Source organism: Vulpes lagopus, chromosome 10 (assembly GCF_018345385.1).
Source record: "Vulpes lagopus strain Blue_001 chromosome 10, ASM1834538v1, whole genome shotgun sequence".
NCBI classification, from domain to species: Eukaryota; Metazoa; Chordata; class Mammalia; order Carnivora; family Canidae; genus Vulpes; species Vulpes lagopus.
The window spans coordinates 102,139,661-102,164,921 of record NC_054833.1 but is presented as its reverse complement, the minus strand read 5'-3'; the positions used below and the strand labels follow the sequence as shown (position 1 = coordinate 102,164,921).

Below are 25,261 nucleotides of genomic sequence, written 5' to 3'. Positions count from 1 at the left end.
AGGCATGTTCAGAGAACTGCTAAAGAATTTGTGGGTCTGAGCCTGGGCCTTAGTGTCAGACCCAACTGGCATGGGGACTCTCCGGGGACCATCCGTCCCCATGGCGGCAAGAGCATGAGCTCTAAACTGCGTGTGGGTTCCTCTGGTAGAATCATGTGGGGGAGACAACTTCATTCTGGATTTCAGATTCAATCGCATGTGAGTAGGGACAAAGCCGCCCAGCTCTGAGGTCACCGGGAGGGTCAGGGAGTCTGCCCGGAAGCCCCTGGCACATGCAGAGCAGGCTTCCTCATAGTTCTGTCATCGCAGAGAGCACTGTTCTATTCACAGCACCTCCTGCTTCTGCCTGGCAACTGTGTCTCCCTGTTCTAAATTTAATTCCTCTAGCAGAGCTGGCCCTGAAGATCTCCTTGCCTGACCCCTGGGCCTGCAGGCAGAGGCCTTTATGACCACCTTGGTGGCTTAGGCCTGGTGGCCCTGACAGCACCCTGGGTGAGCCAAGTGGTCGTGACCTTTGGGTGGTGGGGGGCAGGCTGGAGCCCACGCTGGGTGCTGGGTGCGCTGGGCGCTATTCCAGGCTCCTGGGGCTGGTGCCTATCCCCACCCCCAGCGACTTCCACTCCCACCCAGCACACGGCAGCCCTCTGCTGGCTGCAGCGTCCTCGGAATCCACCCGGGTTGCCAGTTCCTCAGGTGGGGGTGGCCAGGGTTTGTCCAGGCTTCCCTGGTAGGACTGGTCTGTCATTCATGCGCCATCCAGGCAGCTCTCTCAAGCTCTGTCTTTCTGGGAGTGGAGGGAACCGGCAGGAACTGCAAGGTGGCTTCCATCCCCACCCTCCACTAAGGACCCAGGACACTTTGGGGGCTTCCTGGGCAGAAGCACCTCACTGAGACCATTCACCTAGCAGCCATTTCACAGTGTTGAGGTTTCTCTAGCATTGTTCGGCTTAGTAGATGCTAAATTCTATAGGTAAATGGTGTCAAGAAATGTGTAACTCAATTCCAGATGGTTCCCCAGAAAGTACACACACAAAGCAAATAAGGCAAAAATAGTCACTTGAATCTTCAGGGGCTGATATTTCAGTGAACAGTGTGCTTGTTCTTTCAGCTCATCAAAGAAGAGTCATCCCCAGTAAGGGGAGAAACCTCCATTGCAGACTTCTCCCCTGGGCTCGGGGGGCAAGGCAATCCACGTGGAGGCAGGGTGTGAGTGAGCTGTGTGTCCAGACGTATGAGGCTAACACTAGATCGGGTGGGGGGGTGGCTTGGGGAGAGCCAATGAGGCTTGCCCCCACACCACCGCTTGGCACAGAGACTGCTCTCACACAGCACAGGGGTAGAAATGTACTAAAGGGGCAAACTGGGCTCAGTCCAGGAGTAGCTTCCAAGAACCAAGTTTGGCTGAGGAGTCCCAGAAGGCAGCCTCTGCCCAGGGCCTGGAAGGCTGATGGGGAGAGGCAGGGAGGGGTCCAGGGGGTGGAGGCAGCAAAGGAGCTCAACAGTGGCTTGTAAGGGTAAGGTGAGCTGGGAAGGTCCCATCGGTCTCCCTGCTTTGATCAGGCCAAGGCCACGGGGCAAAGGAGGCAAGCCCGCATGATAGGCTCCTGGGATGGAGTTTAAATGAGAGTTTCCGGGACCCTGAGCCTCCCCCACCCCAACCTTGGGAAGGTGGGAGGGAGGGAGGTGTCCCTGGGCAGAGCACTACAGGCCCCGTCAGAGGCTGAGTCCTGAGCAGATCCTATGGTGTCGGGCGCCCTCTCGTGGGCTTCGGAACAACTGACCAGTGTGCAGGACAACTGGTGGGGCCAGAGATCCTAAGGGTCAGGTAGGCCCAGGGGAGGGCAGATTCTGACTTTGAGCGTAAAAAGCTAGTAATATAATCCATCACACCAGGGAGAAGTAGAATACAAGGAGAAAATCTTCACTTCAAACTGACCACAGCCACTTGAACATGTTCAGAATGCTCTTAGGCCCAGGCCAGGCTCAGTTGAGTAGTCTGTCATGAGGGATGTGGGCTATGGGCAAGGCCTCGGGCACTGGGGTTTTCACCAGCAGATGGGACAGGGACCCTGTCCCTGAAAGCCACTTTCTGTAGCCTAAGCCATACTGGGCCCCTCCCAGGCAGGGGAGGAGGGATGAGAGACAAGGACAAAGGACAGAGAACGTGATGGAGGTGGGGAGGGCAGGCACAGCAGGCCATTCAGTTACTGTCTGCTCACCTCCAGGCTGCTGCAAATGGGGTTCTGGTTTATTTCAGGGGCACAAGGAGACCCTCACTAGGAAAGGCATGTTCCTGTCACCAGGCAGGTGGAGTAGGGCTAAGGGAGCTGAGTCTCTGAGGCCTTGCCTCCCTCCCCGCACCCCCAGCTCCCCGGCAGCAGGGAGGACCAGACCAAGAGGAAGGCAGGTAAGGAGCCCAGCAGTTCTGAGCCAAGGCAGAACTGTCCTGTGACAAGAAGGAAGGTTCTAGAACAGGAGGTTCCGCTGTCTGGAGCTTGTGGGCCAAGTGCTGGGAGCCCCTCATAGCACCTTGCCTGGGTTCATGAGGCCTTGGGGATCCAGCATGGCCTTCAGCTGCCGCATGGTCTCCATGCCCACGGCACCCACCTCCTCCTGGAGTAGCTGCTGCTTGCCCAGCCCAATGCCATGTTCCCCGGTGCACGTCCCATGGAGTGCCAGTGCCCGCCTGGGTGGCAGTGAAGAGATCCTCAGCGGGGTGCTCCTCCCCACCCCCCACCCCACTCCCTGCCAAGGGTCCTGCTCTCACCTGCCCAGCTGTTCTCCAAAGGCCATGACCCTGCGGACCTCCTCGGTGTCCTCTGGGTCCACCAGGAGGATGCAGTGGAAATTGCCGTCGCCCACGTGTCCAACGATGGTTCCTGGGGGCCCAGAGGACAGAGCTGCTGCCCCAGCCCTGCTGTCCTCCGCTTCCCCTCCCCTCCCGCGTTTGGGGGCGTGCAGACCTGTGAGTCCCGAGGCCTTCAGGTCCTCCTTGGTTTGCACCAGGATCTCCGGCAGCCGGGAGATGGGCACACACACGTCGGTGGAATAGCCCTAGGTGGGAGCAGGTCTGTGAGGCTGTCCCCGCTCGCCCCGTCGCCAGCCGGAGGTAAGAGGTCATTGTGGTCAAGGCTAAGAGCAGCTCAGAGGAGGCCTGGCCTCACCCACAGAAACTAGCTGCTCTGCTCTGGGCCCGTTGCCCCTGGACAACCGGACAAATGGCAGGAGGGTGAGTTCCCAGCCCTGCCCGCAGAGGCCCTCCCAGTTCCCACCTTGCAGGGGCCCCGGCGGCCCCTAGCTGCGCAGAGCCCAGTCAGCCTGACCCCTCCCACCTCCTCATCTCCCTCGAGCCACCTCCACGTTCACAGCCCCTAGGAGCGTGCCCAGGCCCCGCTCAGGGCCAGCGCCCCTCCTGAGGGTTCCACAACCACCTTCCCGCTTAGTGCCTGGGAAGAGCTGGGCAGGGCATGCTGCCCGGTGGGTCTCCGCCTGCTGCTCCAGACAGCGGGGTGGTGGGGCTGGGGGGCCACCTCCGGCTCAGCCCGACTCACCTTGCAGCCGGGCCGCAGGGCCAGGGCCGCGTACCAGGCGCTGTGCCGTGCGGCCCACAGGCGGCGGCGCTCCTCAGCCTCCTTGGCCCAGGAGAAGAGGGAGGCTCCGTTGTGCCCGGCAATCTCCTCTGCAGGGGAGCAGGGTTTGTGGATGCGGGGCCTCATTCTGGCCAGCCTGCGCCCCCCACCCATGGCACCCCAGCGCACCTGCCCGCTGTATCTGCTCGGCCAGCGCCTGCTCGGAACCGTGGAACTCGAGGAAGAGGGTGGGCGCCACAGGGCAGTTCAGCTGGCTGTGCCTGTTGCAGGCATCCATCATGACCTCATCCAGAAACTCTGGGGCCAAGGAGAAGGCCGGGGAGGGGAGGCCCAGACTTCAAAGGCTGCCTCTTCCGAGGAGCCCACCTAGACTGCCCAGGCCCCAGCTCACCGATGCGGGCCACGGGCACTGCGGCTTGAAGGATGTGAACGGTGGTGTCTACAGCTGCCTGGACACTCGGAAACGCACAGGTGGCGGCCACCGTGGCCTCAGGGACAGGGTGCAGGCGCAGGGTGGCAGCTGTGATGAGTCCTAGTGTCCCCTCAGAGCCCACAAAGAGCCCCGTGAGGTTGTAGCCAGCAGCGCTCTTCCTGGACCCCGGGGACACAGAAGGTAGGTGAGTGCCCAGCCATGAGACGATGGGTTTCTAGCCATAAGCCTGAGCTGAAAGCCCAGCATGGTCCCCCAGGCCCCCGCCAGGCGGGGACTTGGCCGGCCTGCCATCGAGGCAGGTGTTTCCTTGCATAGCCCAAACTGGCCTGGTGTGGGAAGAACCCCCAAACCTTCAACGTCTCAGCCCCCTCAGAAGCCTGAGGAGGCCTCAGTTCCCGGGGGTGGAGGGTGCTCACCGGAAGTGACGGCCTAGGCCTGCGGTGTGAAGCAGCCGGCCGCCAGGCAGCACCACCTCCAGATTCAGCACGTTGTCACGCATCGTGCCATAGCGCACAGCATTGGTGCCCGAGGCCCCGGTGGCCACCATGCCACAGAGAGAGGCATCTGCGCCTGGGTCTGGAGGGCAGAGTGCAGGCAGAAGGCAGCCTGGGGCAAGTGCCCAGAGATACAGGGGTCCCCTCAAGCCCCCAAAACAGCCCTGCCACCTGGGAGCCCTCAGGGCCCCAGAGAAGGGCCTGAAGTTCTAGCCTACCCACAGGAAACCAGAGGCCACTGTCCCGCAGGTAGGTGTTGAGAGCTTTGCGGGTGACGCCTGGCTCCACCACCACAGAGAAATCTTCTGGATTCAGCTTCAGGATTCGGTCCATATGGGTCAGGTTGATGCAGACACCACCCTGACAGGAAGGGCGCCAAGTTGCTGATTGACCTCCGTCTTTCCAGGGCCAGGCCACATTCCATAGGACCCCATCTAGGGACTGACCTGGCGGCCAGTCTGGAGCCCCCAGGCGGCAGGTAAGGCAGGGTGGAGGCAGCCACAAATGTGACATATGGGAGGGGGCCAGAGCCCAGGCAGGATGGTGGGGGGATGCGGGGGAGGGGGGCGCTGCATACCTGCACTGCACAGACGCCACCTTCAAGCCCCGTGCCAGTGCCAAATGGGATGATGGGCACTCCTTGGCTGTAGCACAGGGCTGCCAACTGGCTGACCTGTTCCACATTCTGGGGCCACACCACGGCGTCTGGAGGTTGGCACCTAGAACCAGACCCTCAGCAATTTCTGGGAGCATGGCACCCTCTAGTCCTGCTCTTGTCTAAGGAGCCCCAAGATATCACAGGGCCTGAGGCTACACGGCTGGGGAGGGATGGATGTGCAGGAGAGGTAGAGAATGCCAGAGCCCCCCTAAAACAGATGGGTGGGGGAGAAGACAGTCCAGGACTCTTACTCCCAGCAGCCCAGCCCCCCTGGCTCTGATGGGGGAGGGCCCCCACACCTGTGCATGGACTCATCGTGTCCGTGCTGCTCTCGGTGGGCGGCAGCCGTGGACACGTGAGAGCTCCCCACAACTGCCTTCAGAGCCTCCACAAAGCCTTTGCTGAGCTCACCCTGCAAAGGAAAAACACACTGCCAGTCACTCGGAGGCACCTGTGGCAGGTCCCGGAGTGGGGCAGGGAATGCAGGCACCTCTGTCCTCCCTGTCCCCCACTGACAGCACCGGAGGGCCAGCGCAGCCAGGCCTCGCCACTGGGCCCACTGGAAGCAAACCCACTCTATAAGAATGCCCCTTTCCAAACAGAACCATCGAAGTCAGTGTTTCACTTGGGAAAACACACCACGTGGGTAAAAATAGGAACCAGGTTCACTCTACAAAAAAGGAACATCCCAGGATCCCTGGGTGGCGCAGCGGTTTGGCGCCTGCCTTTGGCCCAGGGCGCGATCTGGAGACCCGGGATCCTGGAGACCCGGGATCGAATCCCGTATCGGGCTCCCGGTGCATGGAGCCTGCTTCTCTCTCTGCCTGTGTCTCTGCCTCTCTCTCTCTCTCTCTCTCTCTCTCTGTGTGACTATCATAAATAAATTAAAAAAAAAAAAAAAAGGAACATCCCAGGGTTCCATAACATAGCGAGCCCTGCCTTAGTGGCTTGGAAAGGTTACTTATCTCTGCATTTCCTCCAACACTGTCCCAGGGACACCAGGGAACACTGAGCTAGAGATAAAGGAAGGACGGGAAGGAAAAGCTCTGTTGCCAGTCAGCTGAGGTGCACCCCATCCCCACCATCCTTACCTCCCGGGCATTGTTTCAAAATGTAGTCTGTACATTTGGGATCCCCAAAGAGGGCGCCCTGGAGCCCACAAGCTTTTGATTTTACACCCCCCCCAGCCCCATTTGTAGGCAGCGGGGTGAGGGGGGCCTAGGCCCGCCCATCTCACTCAACAACCCCCACCCCCCCACCCCCGCTTGGCATGGAGTGAGCCCCGTGATCCTCTGCTCAAGGTCACAGGGCACTGGTACAGCAAGAGCCTGCTGGAAACTTGGCATCTGACCCCCCACCCTCCAGTGGGCCTCCCACCTACCTGCGCCCCCCTGGAGCAGTAGCCCCTCCGGGGGAACAGCCCCAAAGTTGCAGCAGCCCGGAGCAGACTGGCCATCTCTCGGCTGTTGCCACTGAGGCAGGTGGCCAAGTGGCCGCACCAGTGAATTGACTGGGAGGAGAGTGGGGAGGGCGGGATTGCTTAAGGTCGCACGGCCTTAAGGTGGCCCCACCAGACCTTGCGGAGTCCAGCATGGCAGCAGGCACGCGTCAGTACTTCTGCAGGAGAGGTGAGGCTCACCTCACACACAGGGAAACAGCATAGCAGCCTCTCGCTGGCTTAACGCCCTGTGCTCTGTGGTGGCTTCCCTTGGCCTCTCAAAAGAAGGCAGGCTCCACGCCACGGCCTTAAAGGTCCTGCTGGTTCCTGCTGTCCTCTCCACCTACCCCACGTCTTTCCAGTCTCCTCTTTATCCTCTAAGTTCCCATTTCCCTTTGGGTTCCTGTATCCCCTGAGCTCCAGGTCAGTTTAGGGCCTTGGCGCACACCCTTCCTCTCTCTTATCCTGCAAGTGTCAGCTTGTCTCACAGAAGAGACTGAGAGCAGGACTCTGAGGTGGAAAGTGCATGGAGGGCAGCCCCGGTGGCGGTGGCGCAGCGGTTTAGCGCCGCCTGCAGCCCAGGGCCTGATCCTGGAGACCCTGGATCGAGTCGCACGTCAGGCTCTCTGTATGATGCCTGCTTCTCCCTCTGCCTGTGTCTCTGCCTCTCTCTCTCTGTCTCTATGAATAAATAAATAAAATCTAAAAAAAAAAAAAAAAAAAAGGAAAGTGCATGGAGGCAACTTCGGGATAGGATGGAATAGGGTGGTGAGGCAAACCAGGAAAGCTCCCTGGAAGAGGAGAGCTAAGGATGTGCAGTAGTTCACCAGCTCTGTGAAGAGACGACAGTGGTCCCTTCATCTCCACCCTCTGGTTGGGTGGATTTCAGATCCATCCTGCAGTGATGTGGCTGCCGCTCTTGAAACTCTTCCAAGCTCCGTTTTCCCTCCACAGCAAATTTGGAGAAGCATGTTGCTAACATTACTAAGATAAAGCTATTCCCAGCTTTGTTTTTCTTCTCAATTGAATCACGAATACAAACTCCTACTTGGGTCCTTCTCCCCAACCACATTTGAATGAATTCACATTTCCATTCTCAGCGTGATGCTTAACTGGCTTGTCTCAAAAAAAAAAAAAAAGTCTCTTTCACAGTTGGTTAGTTCAAATCAACATCCAGTGAAAGTCCACACAATGCATTTGGTTAACATGTCTCATAAATCTCTTTTCATCCCTAGCAGTTTCTCTCCCCCCACCTCACTTTTTTCTATGCTATTTATTTGTTAAAGAAACTGGGTCACTTGTTCTGCAGAATTTTCCACATTCTGTATTTGGATGATTGCATCCATGTGGTATTGTTTAATATCTTCCTGTGGTCTCTGTATTTCATGTAAATTGTTAGATCAAGATGTGGCGCTGTCCAGTACAACTTTCTGTACTAATGGAAGTGTTCTGTATCTGTGCTTCCATTAGCCACATGTAGCTAATGGTACTGGAGGTATCTATGTTTGGAAGAGAGATGCCAGGGAGCATTTGTGGCAAACCCTAAAAGAAGAACCACAATGTAAATCCCTAAGGTTGGGGAGCAGGGTCGTGACATTTCTAACAAAGACTCTATACCATTCAGATAAGTGCCCCTGGCCCACTACTAGGTCCTGGTTACAATGGTGAGTGTGCCCACAAAGACCCACTCACTAAGGCTGATTGGGCTACTGCCATCGCTGAGTGTTCACCCTACTGCATCATTGAATCCCCCACATAGTACCATTCCTCAGGGAGACCAGCCAGCCACTTGGTCACAAGTCAATTACATTAGACCTCTTCCACTCTGAAAGGGAAGAAGTTTGAAATCAACAAAACACATATTATGTGTATGGATTTGCCTCTCCTGCCTCCATGGCCTCAGCCAGCCCTACTGTCTAAAGGCTCACAGAGTATTTGATCCACTAACATTGTATACCTCAGGCGGAACAACCCACTTTTTTGGGGGGGGGCGGTCAGGTCAGCGGCTACTGACCTTATAGAGCAATGGTCTTTGTAAGGTACAACTAAGGCACCAACTTGGAGATGCATCTACTCAACTGTAGTGCCAGAAGAGGAAGATATTTTTATATAACTAACAGATAAGATAAAAGGTGAGTATCGGGATCCCTGGGTGTCGCAGCGGTTTGGCGCCTGCCTTTGGCCCAGGGTGCGATCCTGGAGACCTGGGATCAAATCCCATGTCGGGCTCCCCGTGCATGGAGCCTGCTTCTCCCTCTGCCTATGTCTCTGCCTCTCTCTCTGTGTGTGACTATCATAAATCAATTAAAAAAAAAAAAAGGTGAGTATCAAAATTCTTTTCAACCGTTTTTGTTTTTAAGATTTTATTTATTAATTTATGAGAGACAGAGAGAGAGAGAGAGGTAGAGGTAGAGGGAGAAGTAGGCTCCCTGCAGGGAGCTTTATGTGGGACTTGATGATCCCAGAACTCCCGGATCATGCCCTGAGCCAAAGGCAGACATTCAACTGCTGAGCCACCCAGGCATCCCTCAACTTTTTATTTTGAAATAACTTTAGACTTTGAGACAAACTGCAAAAATAGTCCAGGGAATTCCTATATAGTCTTAACTTGTTTTTCACTAGTGTTTACATTATACATAACCATATGTATAGTTGTTAAAACTAGTAAAACATTCATCAATAGGGATCCCTGGGTGGCGCAGCGGTTTGGCGCCTGCCTTTGGCCCAGGGCGCGATCCTGGAGACCCGGGATCAAATCCCACGTCGGGCTCCCGGTGCATGGAGCCTGCTTCTCCCTCTGCCTGCTTCTGTCTCTGCCTCTCTTTCTCTGTGACTATCATAAAAAAAAAAAAAAAAAAAAAAAAAAAATTCATCAATAGAGAATTGGTACATTACTGAACTACAAATTTGATTTCACCAGCTCTTCCACTAATGTCCTCTTGTTTGGGTGGACGGGGGTGTTGTTTGGTCCAGGATCTAATCCATCATCTCATACTACATTTAGTTGTCTTGATCTTTTGTTTCCTACAATCTGTAACAATTCCTTAGTCTTCCCTTGTCTTTCTGACCTTGACATTTTGAGAAGTACTGGTCAGTTACTTTACTGAATGTTCTTCAATTTGGATTGAAGATATTTGATATTTCTTTTTTTTTTTTGATATCTTATATTGGATATTTGATTCTGCTATTTCTTATGAGTAGACTGAGGTCATGCGTTTTTGGCAAGAATACCACAGAAGCAATGCACCCTTCTCAATATATATTATATCAGCAGTTTAAGACGTCAATATGTCTTATTAGTAGTGATGTTAACTTTGATCACTTGGTTTGTGGAGGCTGAGAAAATTAAGGCCATTCCACTTTGAGTTCAGCGTTATCACAAGTGCAGCCATCCCAGGCCCCTGTGAATAAGAGCTGAACTTTACCTTACTTCAGTTACAGGAAGAAAACAGCTTGCAGCTTAACATCCTAGAAAGCCCCTATTAGAATGAGACCAGAGCCCAAGCCAAGGGCAGGAAGCCCCTATTAGAATAAGAACAGAGCTCAACGCCCTGGAAAGCCCCATATCAAAATGTAAACAGAACTTTAGAAATTCCTCCACCTCTTCTGAAGATCCCCTAGACCAGCCTATAAAAACTAAGCTGAAACCCACCTGGGGTCCAAGTCCCTGCTCCGCTGTGTCGGGTACACTTGGACCCAAGCTCGAGCTTGTAAATAAACCCTCGTGTGTTTGCATCGGTGTTGGCTCCTTGGTGGTTTCTCGGATTCGCAGTCTTGCGCACAACAGGTTTAGGTCATGTCTGCGGGGTTTCTGCACAGTGAAGTTACTATTTTTCTGTTTTTTAAATTAATAAATATATTGGAGTAGATATTGAAGACTGTGCAAATATCCTGTTTCACCTCACTTTCATCTGCTATTAGCATCTAATGGTGGATCTTGCCTGCAATAGTTGTTATTGTGGTATTGTGTGTTCTAATGGTGATTTTCTACTTCTCTTATTCCTTCTATATTATTTAGTTAGAATTATTCTCTGGGGATCCCTGGGTGGCGCAGCGGTTTGGCGCCTGCCTTTGGCCCAGGGCGCGATCCTGGAGACCCGGGATCGAATCCCACGTCAGGCTCCCGGTGCATGGAGCCTGCTTCTCCCTCTGCCTGTGTCTCTGCCTCTCTCTCTCTCTCTCTGTGACTATCATAAATAAATAAAATTAAAAAAAAAAAAAAAGAATTATTCTCTAGGGAAGAGCTATCCCTTCTGCCTTATTTATTTATTTACTTAGTCAATTATCTATATATTACCAATATGGATTCATGAATATTTATTTTATTGTATAGGTTATAATTTTTTAAAAAGATTTTATTTATTTATTCATGATAATCACACACAGAGAGAGAAAGAGGCAGAGACACGGGCAGAGGGAGAAGCAGGCTCCATGCAGGGAGCCCGATCCAGGGTCTCCAGGATCGCGCCCTGGGCTGCAGGCGGCGCTAAACCGCTGCGCCACCGGGGCTGCCCTATAGGTTATAATCTAATACCATCATTATTTTGTTGCTCTGTCAGTTCTGGCTCCGGCCACCAAGGCCTCTGTCTATGGGTTTCTCTGCCCTTTAGACTAGTCCGCACCTTTTTTTGAGCACTGTTTTACTTTCTAGTAAAACATGTAGCTCATCTTGTCTTTCCCCTGCTCAGACCAGTAACCAACCAAGTTTCCAAAGCCTCTTTTAGTGGAGAATAGTATTTAGAACTCGAGATTTGTGTGTTAAATGTGCTCCTAAACTCAACAATAAGAAAAGAAAAAATGTGATTAAAAATGGGCAAAAGATCTGAACAGACACTTCACCAAAGAAGACATACAGATGGAACATAAAAAGCACATGAAAAGATCCTCTACATCACCTGTCATCATAGAATTACAAGTTAAAATAAGATGCCACTATGCACCTATTAGAATGACCAAAAATAAATAAATAAATAACGACAACAACAAACCTGACATCAAATGCTGACAAGGACACAGAGTAACAGGAATTCTCATTCACTGCTGGTGGGAATGCAAAATGGTACAGTCACTTTGGAAGACAGTTTGACAGTTTCTTACAAAGCTAAACATAGTCTTACCATATGATCCAGCAATCATGTTCCTAAGTTCTTACCCAACTGAGTTGAAACGTATGTCCCTACAGAAGTCTGCACATGAATGTTTATAGCAGTTTTATTCATAGTCTCCAAAAACTAGAAACAACCAAGATGTCCATCCAAAGGTGAATGGTAAGCCAACCATAACCCATTAATACGAGGAAATACTTGTCAGCTACAAAAAGTCACAAAAAGACACAGAGGAATCTTAAATGCATAGTGCCAAGTAAAAGAAATCAATCTGAAAAAGCCACATGCTGTATGATTCCAACCATGTGACATTCTGGAAAAGATAAAACTAGGGAGGCAGTAAAAAGACCAGTGGTTGCCAGGGATTTGAGCTGTGGGGGATGAATACATGAACTAAAAGAGATTTTTAGGGTGGTAAACTATTCTGTATGATACTGTAATGGTGGATGCATGACATTATACAATGTTCAAAACCTACAGAACTCTATAACACCAAGATGAACCTTACTGCAAACAAATTTTTTAAAAAATCATTTAGGGGGTTGGAAGATCCCAGGAAAGAATGCAGGCTGTGATAAGAGAATCCAACTGTATCTTTCTAAATGTATGAGGCAACCTCACTGAAGAGGGTGGGGAAAGAAGTGCTGACCCAAGTAAATTTGGGAATGGGGCATGTAAGACTAAAGGCAAAAGGAACTGCCCATACGTACTATGCTCTAGCCAGTACCACAGGGGCATGAATTAACCATTCAGATATAACCATACATATATATGGGATTGATCAAATCAATTAATAAACAGGGAGAAGAGACAAGTTCCTCATGCAGAAGAATTCCAAATAAGTTCTGTAGATACTCTACCCTAAGATAGGGAGCATAACTTCCCACTCCAAAAATGGGGGCCGTTCATAGTGACTTCCTTCCAAAGACTGCAGTATGAGAAGGGGAAAGAAAAAGAGTCACTTTGCAGTGGAGAGATCTGACAAACACACTTTGGCCAAGGTCAACATCAACAGCCAAAGATCATGTTGGTAACATGTACCTGTGCTGGGTTCAAGAGTATCCTCCCACAATTCCTTCCCAAGACCTCAGAATTTGACCTTATTTGGAAATTGGGTCATTGAGGCTGTAATTAGTTAAGATGGGGTGATTCTGGAGTAGGTTTGGCCCTTAATCCAATATGACTGATGTCCTTGTAAGGAAAAGAGAAGAGGCATAGGGTTAAGAGCTGAGAATGTCATGGGACAGTGGAGGGAGGGATTGACAGTGCTGCAACAGGAACCAGGGAAGCTAGGGAAACTGGTGGAAGCTAGAGAGAAGCAAGGAAGGATTTTTCCATAGGTTTCAGATGTGCCATGGCCTTGCCAACACCTTGATTTCAGATTTCCAGTTTCCAGAACCATGAAAGAACAAATTCATGTTATCTTAAGCCAGTTAGCAGTTCTTTGTTATGACAGCCCTAGGAAATTGATATAGTACCCTTGACGTGATATGATGAAAATGGTCCTTTACCTCTGAGCTCTTCTTCCTCAGAACTCGTAACTCCTGCCTAATGAGGAGAAAAAAACACCAAACAAATGCCAATAGAGGAACATCCTATGAAATGGCTGACTAAAACTCCTCAAAACTCTCAAAGTCATCATAAACGAGAAAAATCAGAGAAACAGTCACAGCCAAGAAGGGCCTATCCCTTAGTCCATCAGAGCTCCTGAATCCATTAACAACAACATATATTTCTCATAGCTCTGGAGGCCAGGAAGTCCGAGCTTTAGTCTTTCTATTTGTAAACAGAGGTATTTGGACCAATAGACACCTTGATCCATTCTGTTTCTGGATCTACTCATGAAAAATGAGAATCTTTGGGCAGCCCCAGTGGCGCAGTGGTTTGGTGCCACCTGAGGCCCAGGGCCTGATCCTGAAGACCTGGGATCGAGTCCCACGTCGGGCTCCCTGCATGGAGCCTGCTTCTCCCTCTGCCTCTCGCTCGCTCGCTCGCTCTGTGTCTCTCATGAGTAAATAAAATAAAATCTTTAAAAAAAAAAAAAAAGTATCTTCGATTCAGCTGCCTGATTTTGTAATAATACTTGGCCCAAAAGTACTCATACCCATGTCTTTTTAAAATTTTTTTAAGATTTTATTTACTTGAGAGCTTGAGAGTAAGGGAGAGAAAGAGATCATGAGCAGGAAGGAGGGGCAGAGGGAGAAGTAGACTCCCTGCTGAGCAGGGAACCTGATGCAGGACTCAATCCCAAGACCGAAGGATCATGACTGGAACTAAGGGCAGATGCTTAACAGAGTGAGCCACGGAGGCACCCCTACCCATGTCTTTCTGACCGATATGAAATTATCTCTAAAAAAATAATGCATCCAATACTAACACATTCAGAATTACAATGACTTTTTGCAGACCCAGGATCTGGCCAGGAGGAGAAACAGGCTGAAGGGGCAGCTCTCTCTTCTGGCATGGGTGCCACATGTTCCCCTCAGGTGCACAGCATTAAAGTTGGGTGGTGCTGGTAGCTACCCACTCAGGTAAGATGCAGGCTGCATAGGCAGTACCTGGTACCCTCAGGTGACTAGGACTACAAAATTGTATGGTCCTGGTCATGGTTGCATTTTAAGCATCATAAGTTCCTGCTCCTGTCATCCTTTCATTATTCATCTATCCCAAGCATACTACTGGAAAGACAGAGATAAATGAAACAGTCCTCATATACCTGAGGGATCCTTGGATGAACCCTTTCTAAGTCATTGGCCATGTGAGAATCCTTCACTCATCAGGGAGAAAGATAACTTGTGAGCTGCTCAGTAAGATAACTGGATTTTGCAAGGTTCAAGCTGTTCTGCTGATGTTTAATTTATGTTTAAAATGAAGGAACAAGGGCGCCTGGGTGGCCCAGTCGGTTTAGCATCTGCCTTTGGCTCAGATCTTGATCCCAAGGTCCTGGGATCGAGTCTTGCAACTCATCGGGCTCCCTGCTCAGTAGGGAGTCTGCTTCTCCCTCTATCCCTCCTCCCTTGCCTGTGATCTCTCTCTCATAAATAAATAAAATATTTTTAAAAATAATAAAATGAAGGAACAAAAGCATAAGGTATTCATTTTGCTCGGATTTGGGAGAATTTTTTGCAAGCTTCCTACTTTGTAATTTTGCCATGAGAAAAATAGATTAAAGGCCATTTCTCAGAGCCCCCAGATGAGGAAGGAAAAGCTGTGGTCAGGTATCCTTCCTTTTCATCATCTCAGGTATGAAAGAGGGAGGCAGGTTGACTTGCTGGGAGGAATGGAAACCAGATGGAGTGGTGTTGTCAAACACTGGTAATAACCAAGGGCATCTGCCAGTAGGGGGGACCTGATTTATAGTTTTGGAATTATGATTATGGAGGTAATTACCTGATTGTGGAGTCTTTTTTAAATTAATTTATTGAACAGAGAGAGCACAAGCAGGGCGAACAGGAGAGGGAGAAGCAGGCTCCCCACGGAGCAGGGAGACCAGTGCAGGGCTCATCTGAACCCTGGGACCATGACCCTAGCCGACTGGGTCACTCAGGCTTCCCTGATTGCGAGTTTTGTCTCAAACCTCACTGCTCAGTAAAGCCTTCTCTAGCCACTCTGTTCCAAAACATACCCCGGGACAACACTCCTGATATGTCCTCCTTGGTGGTGAATGTCACCTGACATGCTGCATATTTTACCTTTTGTTTATTACCAGTCCCTCAACTGGAATGTAAGCTCACAGGGGAGGGAGCTTTGTGCGCTGCTGCTCACAGCTCTGCGTTCACTGGTGCTTGATAAACCTTGATTGCAGGAATGCTGAATCAAGGGGTAGAAAATAAAGACACTGTGTGGAAAAACCTGAACCTGTCACTCAATACTTTAGAAAAAGAATTATTTTAAGACCTGGCAAGGAATAGGAAATCACTATTAATATTTGGTCAAAAATTCTTTGTAAACATTGACCACCTCAGGTTCAGAGTCCAGATGAAGGAAAAGAAAGTTCATAATTAGGGGCACCCGGGTGGCTAGGTTGGTTAAGTGTCTGCCTTAGGCTCAGGTCATGATCCCAGGGCCTGGGAATCCCCTGGCATAGAGCTCCCTGCTCAGCAAGGAGTCTGCCTCTTTGCGCCTTTCCCTGAACTTGTGCTCTTTCTCTCTCTCTCTCTCTCTCAAAAAAAATAAATAAAATAAAATAAAATCTTAAAAAAAAAAAAGGAAAGTTGATAATTAAAATTTAACATGATTAGGAAAATCCAAATGTGGAAATTCTTCAGAATAAACAGCACTGTTTTCAACATATAAATGGCAAAGAAAAGAAATGATATGGAAGAGGAACCTACATAATAAAAGACATAGATCACAGGATGTGGACTCATCTGGATCTTGAGTTATAGAAATTTGAAGAAATATACTATGTTTGGGGCACCTGGGTGGCTCAGTTTGTTAAGCATCTGCCTTTGGCTCAGGTCATGATCCTGGCGTCCTAGGATCAAGCCTCCCATGGGGCTCCCTGCTCAGGGGCAGCCTGCTTCTCCCTCTCTCTCTCTCTACCTGCTGCTCTCCATGCTTGTGTTCTCTCTCTCAAATAAACAAATAAAATCTTTAAATATATATATGTGTGTATATATATATACATATATGATGTTTATGGAAAGAATTTGGAAATATGAACACCAACTGGAATGTAAGCTCACAAGGGGAGGGAGTTTTGTCAAATATTAGATATTTGACTGCTACCAAGGAAACAATGTTAATTTTTTTAGGTGTCATAATGGCACACAAAGATTATGCTATAAATGTAGTCTGCAGACTCCTGGGGTTCCCAAGATACAGGAAATCCAAGAGGTCAAGATTATTTTGATAAATAATATTTAGACATTACCTTCCTGTTTCATTGAACTGACACTTGCATTGATGGTGCAGATGCAGTTTGGAGGAGAGGGGGGACCTCCTGGTACCACAGCAGGATTCCAGATAGTGGCACCCAGCTGATGTAGTCGTCATTGCATTCTGTACTCTCACACAATTATAGAGAAGAAATGTTCATTTCACTTCAGAATGGCCTTGATGGAGCAGTTAAAATTATTAATTGTATTAAGTCTTAGCTTTTGAGCATACTTTTAATACTCTGATGAAAAAGGAAGAACACATAAGTGCTTCTGCCACACACAGGAGCATGATGGTTGTCTCCAGGAAAATCACTTGTGCAACTGTTTGAGTTATGAGCTGAACTAGCTGCTTTGCTCATGGAACACCATTTTTATTTGATTGGCTGACAGTCAAATGAAGGCTGGGTGTTTGGCAGACATTTTCTCAAAAATGAATGAAGTGAGCTGACACTTCAAGAAAAAGAACTGACTATATTTGTTGCCCAATGATAAAATGAGCTTTCAAGTGAAAATCAGAATTTTGGCAAAAACTTGTATCTGCTTCCCAATACTTAAAGCTCTTTTGATGAGACCAGTGGTGATATTATTGTGGTCCTTTCATACTATGTAATAAAATGTATTAACACTTAAAAGATCTTCATGACTCAGTGAGCCAGCTATTTTTCAAATGACCTTGGCATGATGTTACAAAATCATGCCCGGATAAATGATCCACTCAAAGTGCAAGAGGAAGGGGTGCCTGGGTGACTCAGTGGCTTAAGCAGCTGCCTTTGGCTCAGGTCATGATCTCAGGGTCCTGTGATTGAGCCCCGTAATGGGCTCCTTGCTCAGCAAGAAGTCTGCTTCTCCCTCTCCCTCTCCCTTATGCACTGCTCATGCACACATGCTCTCTCCCTTAAATAAATAAATAAATAAATAAATAAATAAATAAATAAATAAAATCTTTTTTTTTTTTTTTTTTTAATTTTTATCCATTCATGATAGTCACAGAGAGAGAAAGGCAGAGACACAGGCAGAGGGGGAAGCAGGCTCCACGCACCGGGAGCCCGACGTGGGACTCGATCCCGGGTCTCCAGGATCGCGCCCCGGGCCAAAGGCAGGCGCCAAACCGCTGCGCCACCCAGGGATCCCAAAATCTTTTTTTTTTTTTTTTTTTAATTTTATTTATTTATGATAGGCACACAGTGAGAGAGAGAGAAGCAGAGACATAGGCAGAGGGAGAAGCGGGCTCCATGCACCGGGAGCCCGACGTGGGATTCGATCCCGGGTCTCCAGGATCGCGCCCCGGGCCAAAGGCAGGCGCCAAACCGCTGCGCCACCCAGGGATCCCCTCTTTTTTTTTTTTAAAGTGCAAGAAAGACCAATGGATTTTAATATAACAAAGTACAAAAGTTAATTGATAAGGTCACATGTTGTGATAGATGATCTCTGCCCGATGGTGATGTCATTTGAGCAAGTTAACAAAAATGAAAACTTTTTTTGTTAATGTCTATAAACAATCCACACTAATATTTATGTGCTCTACTTGAAATAGGTTACCATTATTACAATTAAAGTCCCTTTACATTCTATGGCAGTGCCATCCAAACAAGCACCTAATATTGGTGCTAGGGTCTATTGGAACAGAAATAGATATTACAACACATTTAGAAGGAGATCTAGCAAGCTGTAGGATATACCAGGTAGTTGACTGAGAAGACGACACTCAGTGAAACTTCAGTAGAAAGTCAAAAAATTAAAAGCAACATTTAAGATTTCCTTTTATTTTTCAAGTAATCTCTACACCCAACGTGGGACTTGAACACACAACCCTGAGGTCAAGAGTCACATGCTCTACAGACTGAGCCAGCCCGGTGCCCCTAAAAGCAACGTTTAAATAAAAATATGCAATGTATTTTCCAAAATCATTCTCTACACTTGTCTTTATTCCTAAGAGGAAATTAATTGAAAATAATGTGGTTTTCAATTTTTCAAGATCTTCAGAAACAGTCCACACACACAGTATTCTGTGTTGTTAGGCATAAGGTGGTAGGAGAATTTATTTTGTGTGTGCATATGGGGAGTGGGGGTTCTTCCCTCCTTTTGTACATTCCAGTAGTCTTTTCAAAATATGCATATTTTTTGCAAAAATAGTATAATACTCTACATTGTCTTATGTGGTCTAAATTTTTTATTTCTCAACGTATTAGACACCTCTCCCATGTGGTTAGTATACATAACTATTTTCATTGCCTCTCCAAATTCTACTTATATATCACCTCAATTGCTTTTGCTTATATCTATTGAACTATTCTTAGCTTGTTTCCAATGTTTTACAAATGTAAGCTGCAATGTTAGGACATTCTTGTATATGCACCTTTGTACACAATTAAGGGTTATGATAATTTAAAATTTTTTTAACTTGATTTGACAAGACCTTCAGAAAGAAGGTCTTATCAGAATCATACAAAAATGTTTTTCCAAATTATTCCAACCCTGCCTATCATTATTGTTTTAAATATTGGCCAATCTTATAGATCAAAGGATACTACATACATTATAATACTGATTTTTAATAAAGAGAGGCATTTTTGATACTTTATTGTTCCATGTGCTTCCTTTTTAAATTGGCCATTCATACCCTTATTTTTCTTATTGGGGTTCAATTAACTTGCAAAAGTTTATAAATTAGGGGCACCTGGGTAGCTCAGTCAGTTAAGTGGCTGATTTCAGCTCGGGTTATATGGCTGATTTCAGCTCAGCCAGTTTGGGGTTTTTTTTTTAAATATTTATTTATTCATGAGAGACACAGACTGAGAGAGAGAGAGGCAGAGACATAGGCAGAGGGAGAAGCAGGCTCCTCACAGGGTCAGCTCAGTCAGTTAAGTGGCTCTTGATTTCAGCTCAGGTTATGATCTAAGGTCATGAGATTGAGCTGCATGTCTAACTCCGCACACAGCGGAGTCAGCTTGAGATGCTCTCTCTCCCTCTTCGTTTGTCCCTCCCCCCCTCCTCGCTCTTGCTTATGGTCTCTTTCTAAAATAAATAAATAAAATATTTTTTTAAATGTTTATAAATTAAATTCCTTATTCTTTCATACATGTACCATATATATTTCCCCAATTTATTTGTCTTTAACTTTGCTTATAGCAATTTTTTTTCAGAATTTAATTTTCTCTAGGAGCACCTGGCTGCCTCAGTCTGTAGAGTATGCAACTCTTGATCTTGGAGTCATGAGTTCAAGCCCCACATTGGGTGTAGAGATTACTGGGGGAAAAAAGACTTTTATTTTCTCTGTATTTGAATTTATCAATTATTTCCTTATGATTTCCTTTGATGTCATACCTCCTCACCCAAAGAATATAAAAAACATTCCCTTACTATTTATTTATTTATTTATTTATTTATTTATTTATTTATTTATGTAATCTCTAAATCTCTTGTTGTGGATTCAAGATTTAAATTTTATTTTTTTTAAGTTTATTCATTTATTTGAAAGAGAGTGTGAGTAGGGGGAGGGGCAGAGGAAGATGGAGAATCTTCAAGCAGACTCTCCACTGAGTGTGGAGCCTGACGTGGGGCTTGGAACCAGGATTCTGAGATCATGACCTGAGCTGAAACCAAGAGTCAACCAACTGAACTACTCAAATACCCCTCAAGAGTTAAATTTTAAAGTGGAGCAACCCCTATCAAAATACCACCAGCATTTTTCTTTCTTATTTATTTTAGAGATATGGGGGAGGGCCAGGGGGAGAGGGAGGAAACTCCAGCAGAATCTCCACTGAGCACAGAGCCCAACACAGGGCTTGATCTCAAGACCATGAGACCATGACCTGAGCCGAAGTCAAGAGTCAGAGGCTTAACCAACTGAGCCACCCAGGCACCCTACCGCCAGCATTTTTCACAGAGCTAGAACAAACAATCCTAAAATTTGTATTGACCCACAAAAGACCCTGAATAGCCAAAGCAATCCTGAAAAAGCAAAGCAAAGCTGGAGACATCATAATTCCAGACTTCAAGCTATATTACAAAGCTATAGTCATCAAGACAGTGTGGTACCAGCACACAAACAGAATAGAAAACCCAGAAGTGGACCCACAACTATATGGTCAACTAATCTTTGACAAAGCATGAGAGAATACCCAACAGAAAAGAGACAGTTTCTTCAACACATGGTGTTAGTAAAACTAGACAGCAACATGCAGAAGAATGAAACTTGACCATTTTCTTACAACATACACAAAAATAAATTCATAATGGACAAAAGACCTAAATGTGAGACAGGAAACAATCAAAATCCTAGAGGAGAACATAGGCAGTAACCTCTTTGACATTAGCCATTCCAATTTCTTACTAGACACATCTCCAGGAGCAAGGGAAACAAAAGTAAAAATGAACTATTGGGACTTTATCAAGATAAAAATCTTCTGTACAGTAAAGAAAACAATCAATAAAACTAAAGGGCAGCCTATGGAATGGGAGAAGATAGTTGCAAATGACAGATCTGATATAGGGGTAGTATCCAAAATCTATAAAGAACTAATCAGAGGTACCTGGGTGGCTCAGTCGGCTGGGCATCTGCCTTTGGCTCAGGTCATGATCTCCAGGTCCTGGAATCAAGCCCCAAGTCGGGCTCTTTGCTCAGCAGGGAGTCTGCTTCTCCCCACCACTTTTGCTCTGTCTCTCTCAATATTTCTCAGATAAATAAACAAAATCTTTTTTAAAAAAAGCATCAAAGTACCCCAAAAACAAATAATCCACTTAAGAAATAGGCATTTCTAAAATTAAAAAAAAAAAAAAAAAAAAAAAAAAAGGGATCCCTGGGTGGCGCAGCGGTTTGGCGCCTGCCTTTGGCCCAGGGCGCGATCCTGGAGACCCGGGATCGAATCCCATGTCGGGCTCCGGGTGCATGGAGCCTGCTTCTCCCTCTGCCTGTGTCTCTGCCTCTCTCTCTATCTCTCTGTGACTATCATAAATAAATAAAAATTAAAAAAAAAAAAAAAAAGAAATAGGCATTTCTCCAAAAAAGACATCCAGACAACCAACAGCCACATGAAAAGTGGTGCTCAACACCACTTCTTATCAGGGAAAATACAAAACAAAACCAAATGAGATACCATCTCACACCTGTCAGAATGGCTAAAATTCACAACACAAGAAACAACAGGTCTTGGTGAGGATGTGGAGAAAGGGGAACCCTCTTATTCTGTTGGTAGGAATGCAGGCTGGTGCAGCCACTCTGGAAAACAGTGTGGAGGTTCCTCAAAAAGTTAACAATAGAACTACCCTAGGACACAGCAATTGTACTACTGGGTATTTACCCAAAGGATACAAAAATACTGATTCTAGGGACCCCTGGGTGGCTCAGCGGTTTGGTGCCTGTCTTTGGCCCAGGGCGCGATCCTGGAGTCCCGGGATCGAGTCCCGCGTCGGGGTCGGGCTCCCGGCATGGGGCCTGCTTCTCCCTCTGCCTGTGTCTCTGCCTCTCTCTCTCTCTGTGTCTATCATAAATAAATAAATAAATCTTTAAAAAAAATACTGATTCTAAGGGGGCACATACACGGCAATGTTTATGGCAGCATCATCAACAATAGCCAAATTATGAAAAGAGCTGAAATGCCCATCAACTGATGAATCAATAAAGAAGACAGATACACACACACACACACACACACACATATGTATATACACACACCACCACACCTATGTCTACACATATATATGGAATATATATATGTGGAATATTAGCCATAAAAAAGAATAAAATCTTGCCATTTGCAACAATGTGGATGGAGCAGAGTGTATTATGCTAAGCAAAATCAATCAGAGAAAGACAAATACTATATGATTTTACTCCTGTGGAATTTAAGAAACACAACAGATGAACATAATAAGGGAAGGAAGAGGGGAAATAAGGAGAGGCAAACCATAAGAGACTATTAATTATAGAGAACAAATTGAGGGTTACTGGAGGGGAGATGGATGAGGGCTGAGCTACATGGGGTGATGGGCATTAAGAAGGGCACTTGTGATGAGCACTGGATATTGTATACAAGTGATGAATCACTAAATTCTATTCCTGAAACTAACATTACATGTTAACTAACTAAAATTTAAACAAAAACATGAAACAAATAAATAAATCTTGAGGGACACCTAGGGGGCTCAGCGGTTAAGTGTCCGCCTTCGGCTCAGGCACTGATTCTGAAGTCCCGGGATCGAGTTCTGCATTGGGCTCCCTACATGGAGCCTGCTTCTCCCTCTGCCTGTGTCTCTGTCTCTCTCTCTGTCTCTGTGTGTTTTTCATGAATAAATAAATAAAATCTTTAAATCAATCAACCAATCAATCTTGAATCAAGCTTACACTTAGTTGTTTTAATGTACAGTCTTGGGAATCTAACATTTTTTCCTTTGAATTGTTACTTAGTAGCCCAAGAATGATTATGGAATACTCCAGTCTTTCACTAGTGCTGTGAAAACAGACACTGAAGTAATATATACTCCTGAGCCTTTTTGTTTCTGGGGCCAGTACTAAAAGGTATTCATTATTTTGTGTAATACATTTTTAAAAAAATTTATTTATTCATAATAGACAGAGAGAGAGGCAGAGATACAGGCAGAGGCAGAAGCAGGCTTTATTCCGGGAGCCCGATGTGGGACTCAATCCCGGGACTCCAGGACTTGATCCAGGGACTCCAGGATTGCGCCCTGGGCCAAAGGCAGGCACTAAACCGCTGAGCCACCCAGGGATCCCCTATTTTTGTGTAATACATTTTTATGTCTAATAGCTCTTAGTCTCTCTTTTTTTAAAAAAAAAATGTCCTGAGTAGTCTGTTTTTCTTTCTGAAGTATGGAATTATTCCATAAAACAAAACAAAACAAAAAAATAACTGGAAAAGTGTAATTAGTAAGTAACAAAACTCTTAGTAATTTATAGTTATGCATCCATCACTTCAATCCAGTATATTATTTTTTTTAAATTCTGATAAAATATACATGAAATGTGCCATTTTAACCATTTTAAGCACATAATTTAGTAGCATTAAGCATATTTACAATGTTGTACAGCCCCCAGCACTATCTTTTTTAAAAATATTATTTATCTATTTTTTGAGAGAGAGAGTGTGTGAGCAGGGGGGAGGGAGAGAGAGAATCTCAAGCAGGCTCTGTGCCACCAAGTACGACCCTGAGATCATGACCTCAGCAGAAATCAAGAATCAGGTGTTCAACAGATGGAGTCACCCATGCGCCCCTAGCACTATCTCTTTTCAGAACCTTTTCTTGTCCCTCATAGAAACTCCCTACCATTGAGAACTGTCCATGCCTCCCTCCCTCTAATCCTTGGTAATCTCTATTCTACTTTCTCTATGATTTTGCCTATTCTAGATACTTCTTGTAAGTGATACTACACAATACTGGCTTAGTTCACTTAGCATATCTACACTGTTCATCCACATTGCAGCATATCTCAGAACTTCATTCATTTTTGGCTGAACAATATGCCATTATATGTATATACAACATTTATTTATCCATTCTTTTTTTTACTTTTTATTTATTTATGATAGTCACACACACACAGAGAGAGAGAGAGAGGCAGAGACGCAGGCAGAGGGAGAAGCAGGCTCCATGCACCGGGAGCCCGACGTCAGATTCGATCCCAGGTCTCCAGGATCACGCCCTGGGTCAAAGGCAGGCGCCAAACCGCTGCAACACCCAGGGATCCCTATTTATCCATTCTTTTGTTGATGGGCACTCGGGATCTTTCTACCATTTGGCTATTGTGAATAATGCCTCTATGATCATCCATCATAGATGTACAAGTACCTTTTTGAGACTATATATTGTTTTGATTAAAAGCTAGTTGCTACCACTACACACCTGTTAGAATGGCCAAAAGCCACAACATGGACGATACCAAATGCTGGCAAGGATGTGGAGCAGCAGGAAACCTCATTCACTGCTGATGGGAATGCAAAATGGCATGGCCACTTTGAAAGACATTTTGGCAGTTTCTTACTAGATGAAACAAACTCCTTCCATGTGAGCTAGCAATTATACTCCTTAGTGCTTACCCAAGTAGGTTACTTTATGTCCACACAAAACCCTGCACATGAGTTTATAGTAGCTTTATTCATAATTGCCAAAACTTGGAAGCAGCCACTCAATAGATGAAGGGATAAATAAATGGTAGTACAACCATATAACAGATCATTATTCAGTGGTGAAAAGAAATGAGCTATTGGGGCACCTGGCTGTCTCAGTCAGTGGAGCATGCAATTCTTGATCTCAGGGTTGTGAGTTCAAGGCCCATGCTGGCTGTAGAGATTACTTAAAAATCAAAAAACAAAATCTTAAAAAAGAAACCAGCTATCAAGCCATGAAAAAATATACAGGAACCTCTAATACATATTTCTAAGTGAAAGAACCTTATCTGAAAAGGCTACATTCTACATGATTCCAACTATGCTAAACTATGCACATGTAAAGATCAGTGTTTTCCAGGGGCTCAGGGAGAGGGAGGAAGGGATTAATAGAAGCAGCACAGGGGATGAAAAACTATTCTGTATGATACTATAGTGATGGATACATGTCATTATATATTATACATTGTATATATACATATCAAAATCCATAGAATGTACAGCACCAAGAGTGAATCCTAATGTAAACTATAGACT

At 46.6% G+C, this 25,261-nt stretch overlaps 1 protein-coding gene across 3 annotated transcripts; it reads right to left on the bottom strand.

Moving 5' to 3' along the window:
• Window positions 1-1,039: 1,039 nt before the first annotated feature.
• Window positions 1,040-6,691, bottom strand: LDHD (lactate dehydrogenase D). Of its 3 annotated transcripts, XM_041772556.1 has the most exons (12): window positions 6,557-6,687; window positions 6,141-6,188; window positions 5,475-5,587; window positions 5,095-5,236; window positions 4,736-4,877; window positions 4,440-4,599; window positions 3,982-4,181; window positions 3,759-3,887; window positions 3,552-3,679; window positions 2,964-3,054; window positions 2,768-2,879; window positions 1,040-2,686 (listed from the first exon to the last, which is right to left on the bottom strand). In XM_041772556.1, exons 1-12 carry the CDS (start codon window positions 6,629-6,631, stop codon window positions 2,521-2,523), a joined length of 1,506 nt encoding a protein of 501 aa, XP_041628490.1. In that variant the 5' UTR covers window positions 6,632-6,687; the 3' UTR covers window positions 1,040-2,520. The 3 variants fall into 3 exon arrangements, with proteins under 3 accessions (XP_041628490.1, XP_041628491.1, XP_041628492.1); XM_041772557.1 differs by lacking the exon at window positions 6,141-6,188 and having other exon boundaries at window positions 6,557-6,691; XM_041772558.1 differs by lacking the exons at window positions 1,040-2,686; window positions 2,768-2,879; window positions 2,964-3,054 and adding an exon at window positions 3,061-3,202.
• Window positions 6,692-25,261: the final 18,570 nt, after the last annotated feature.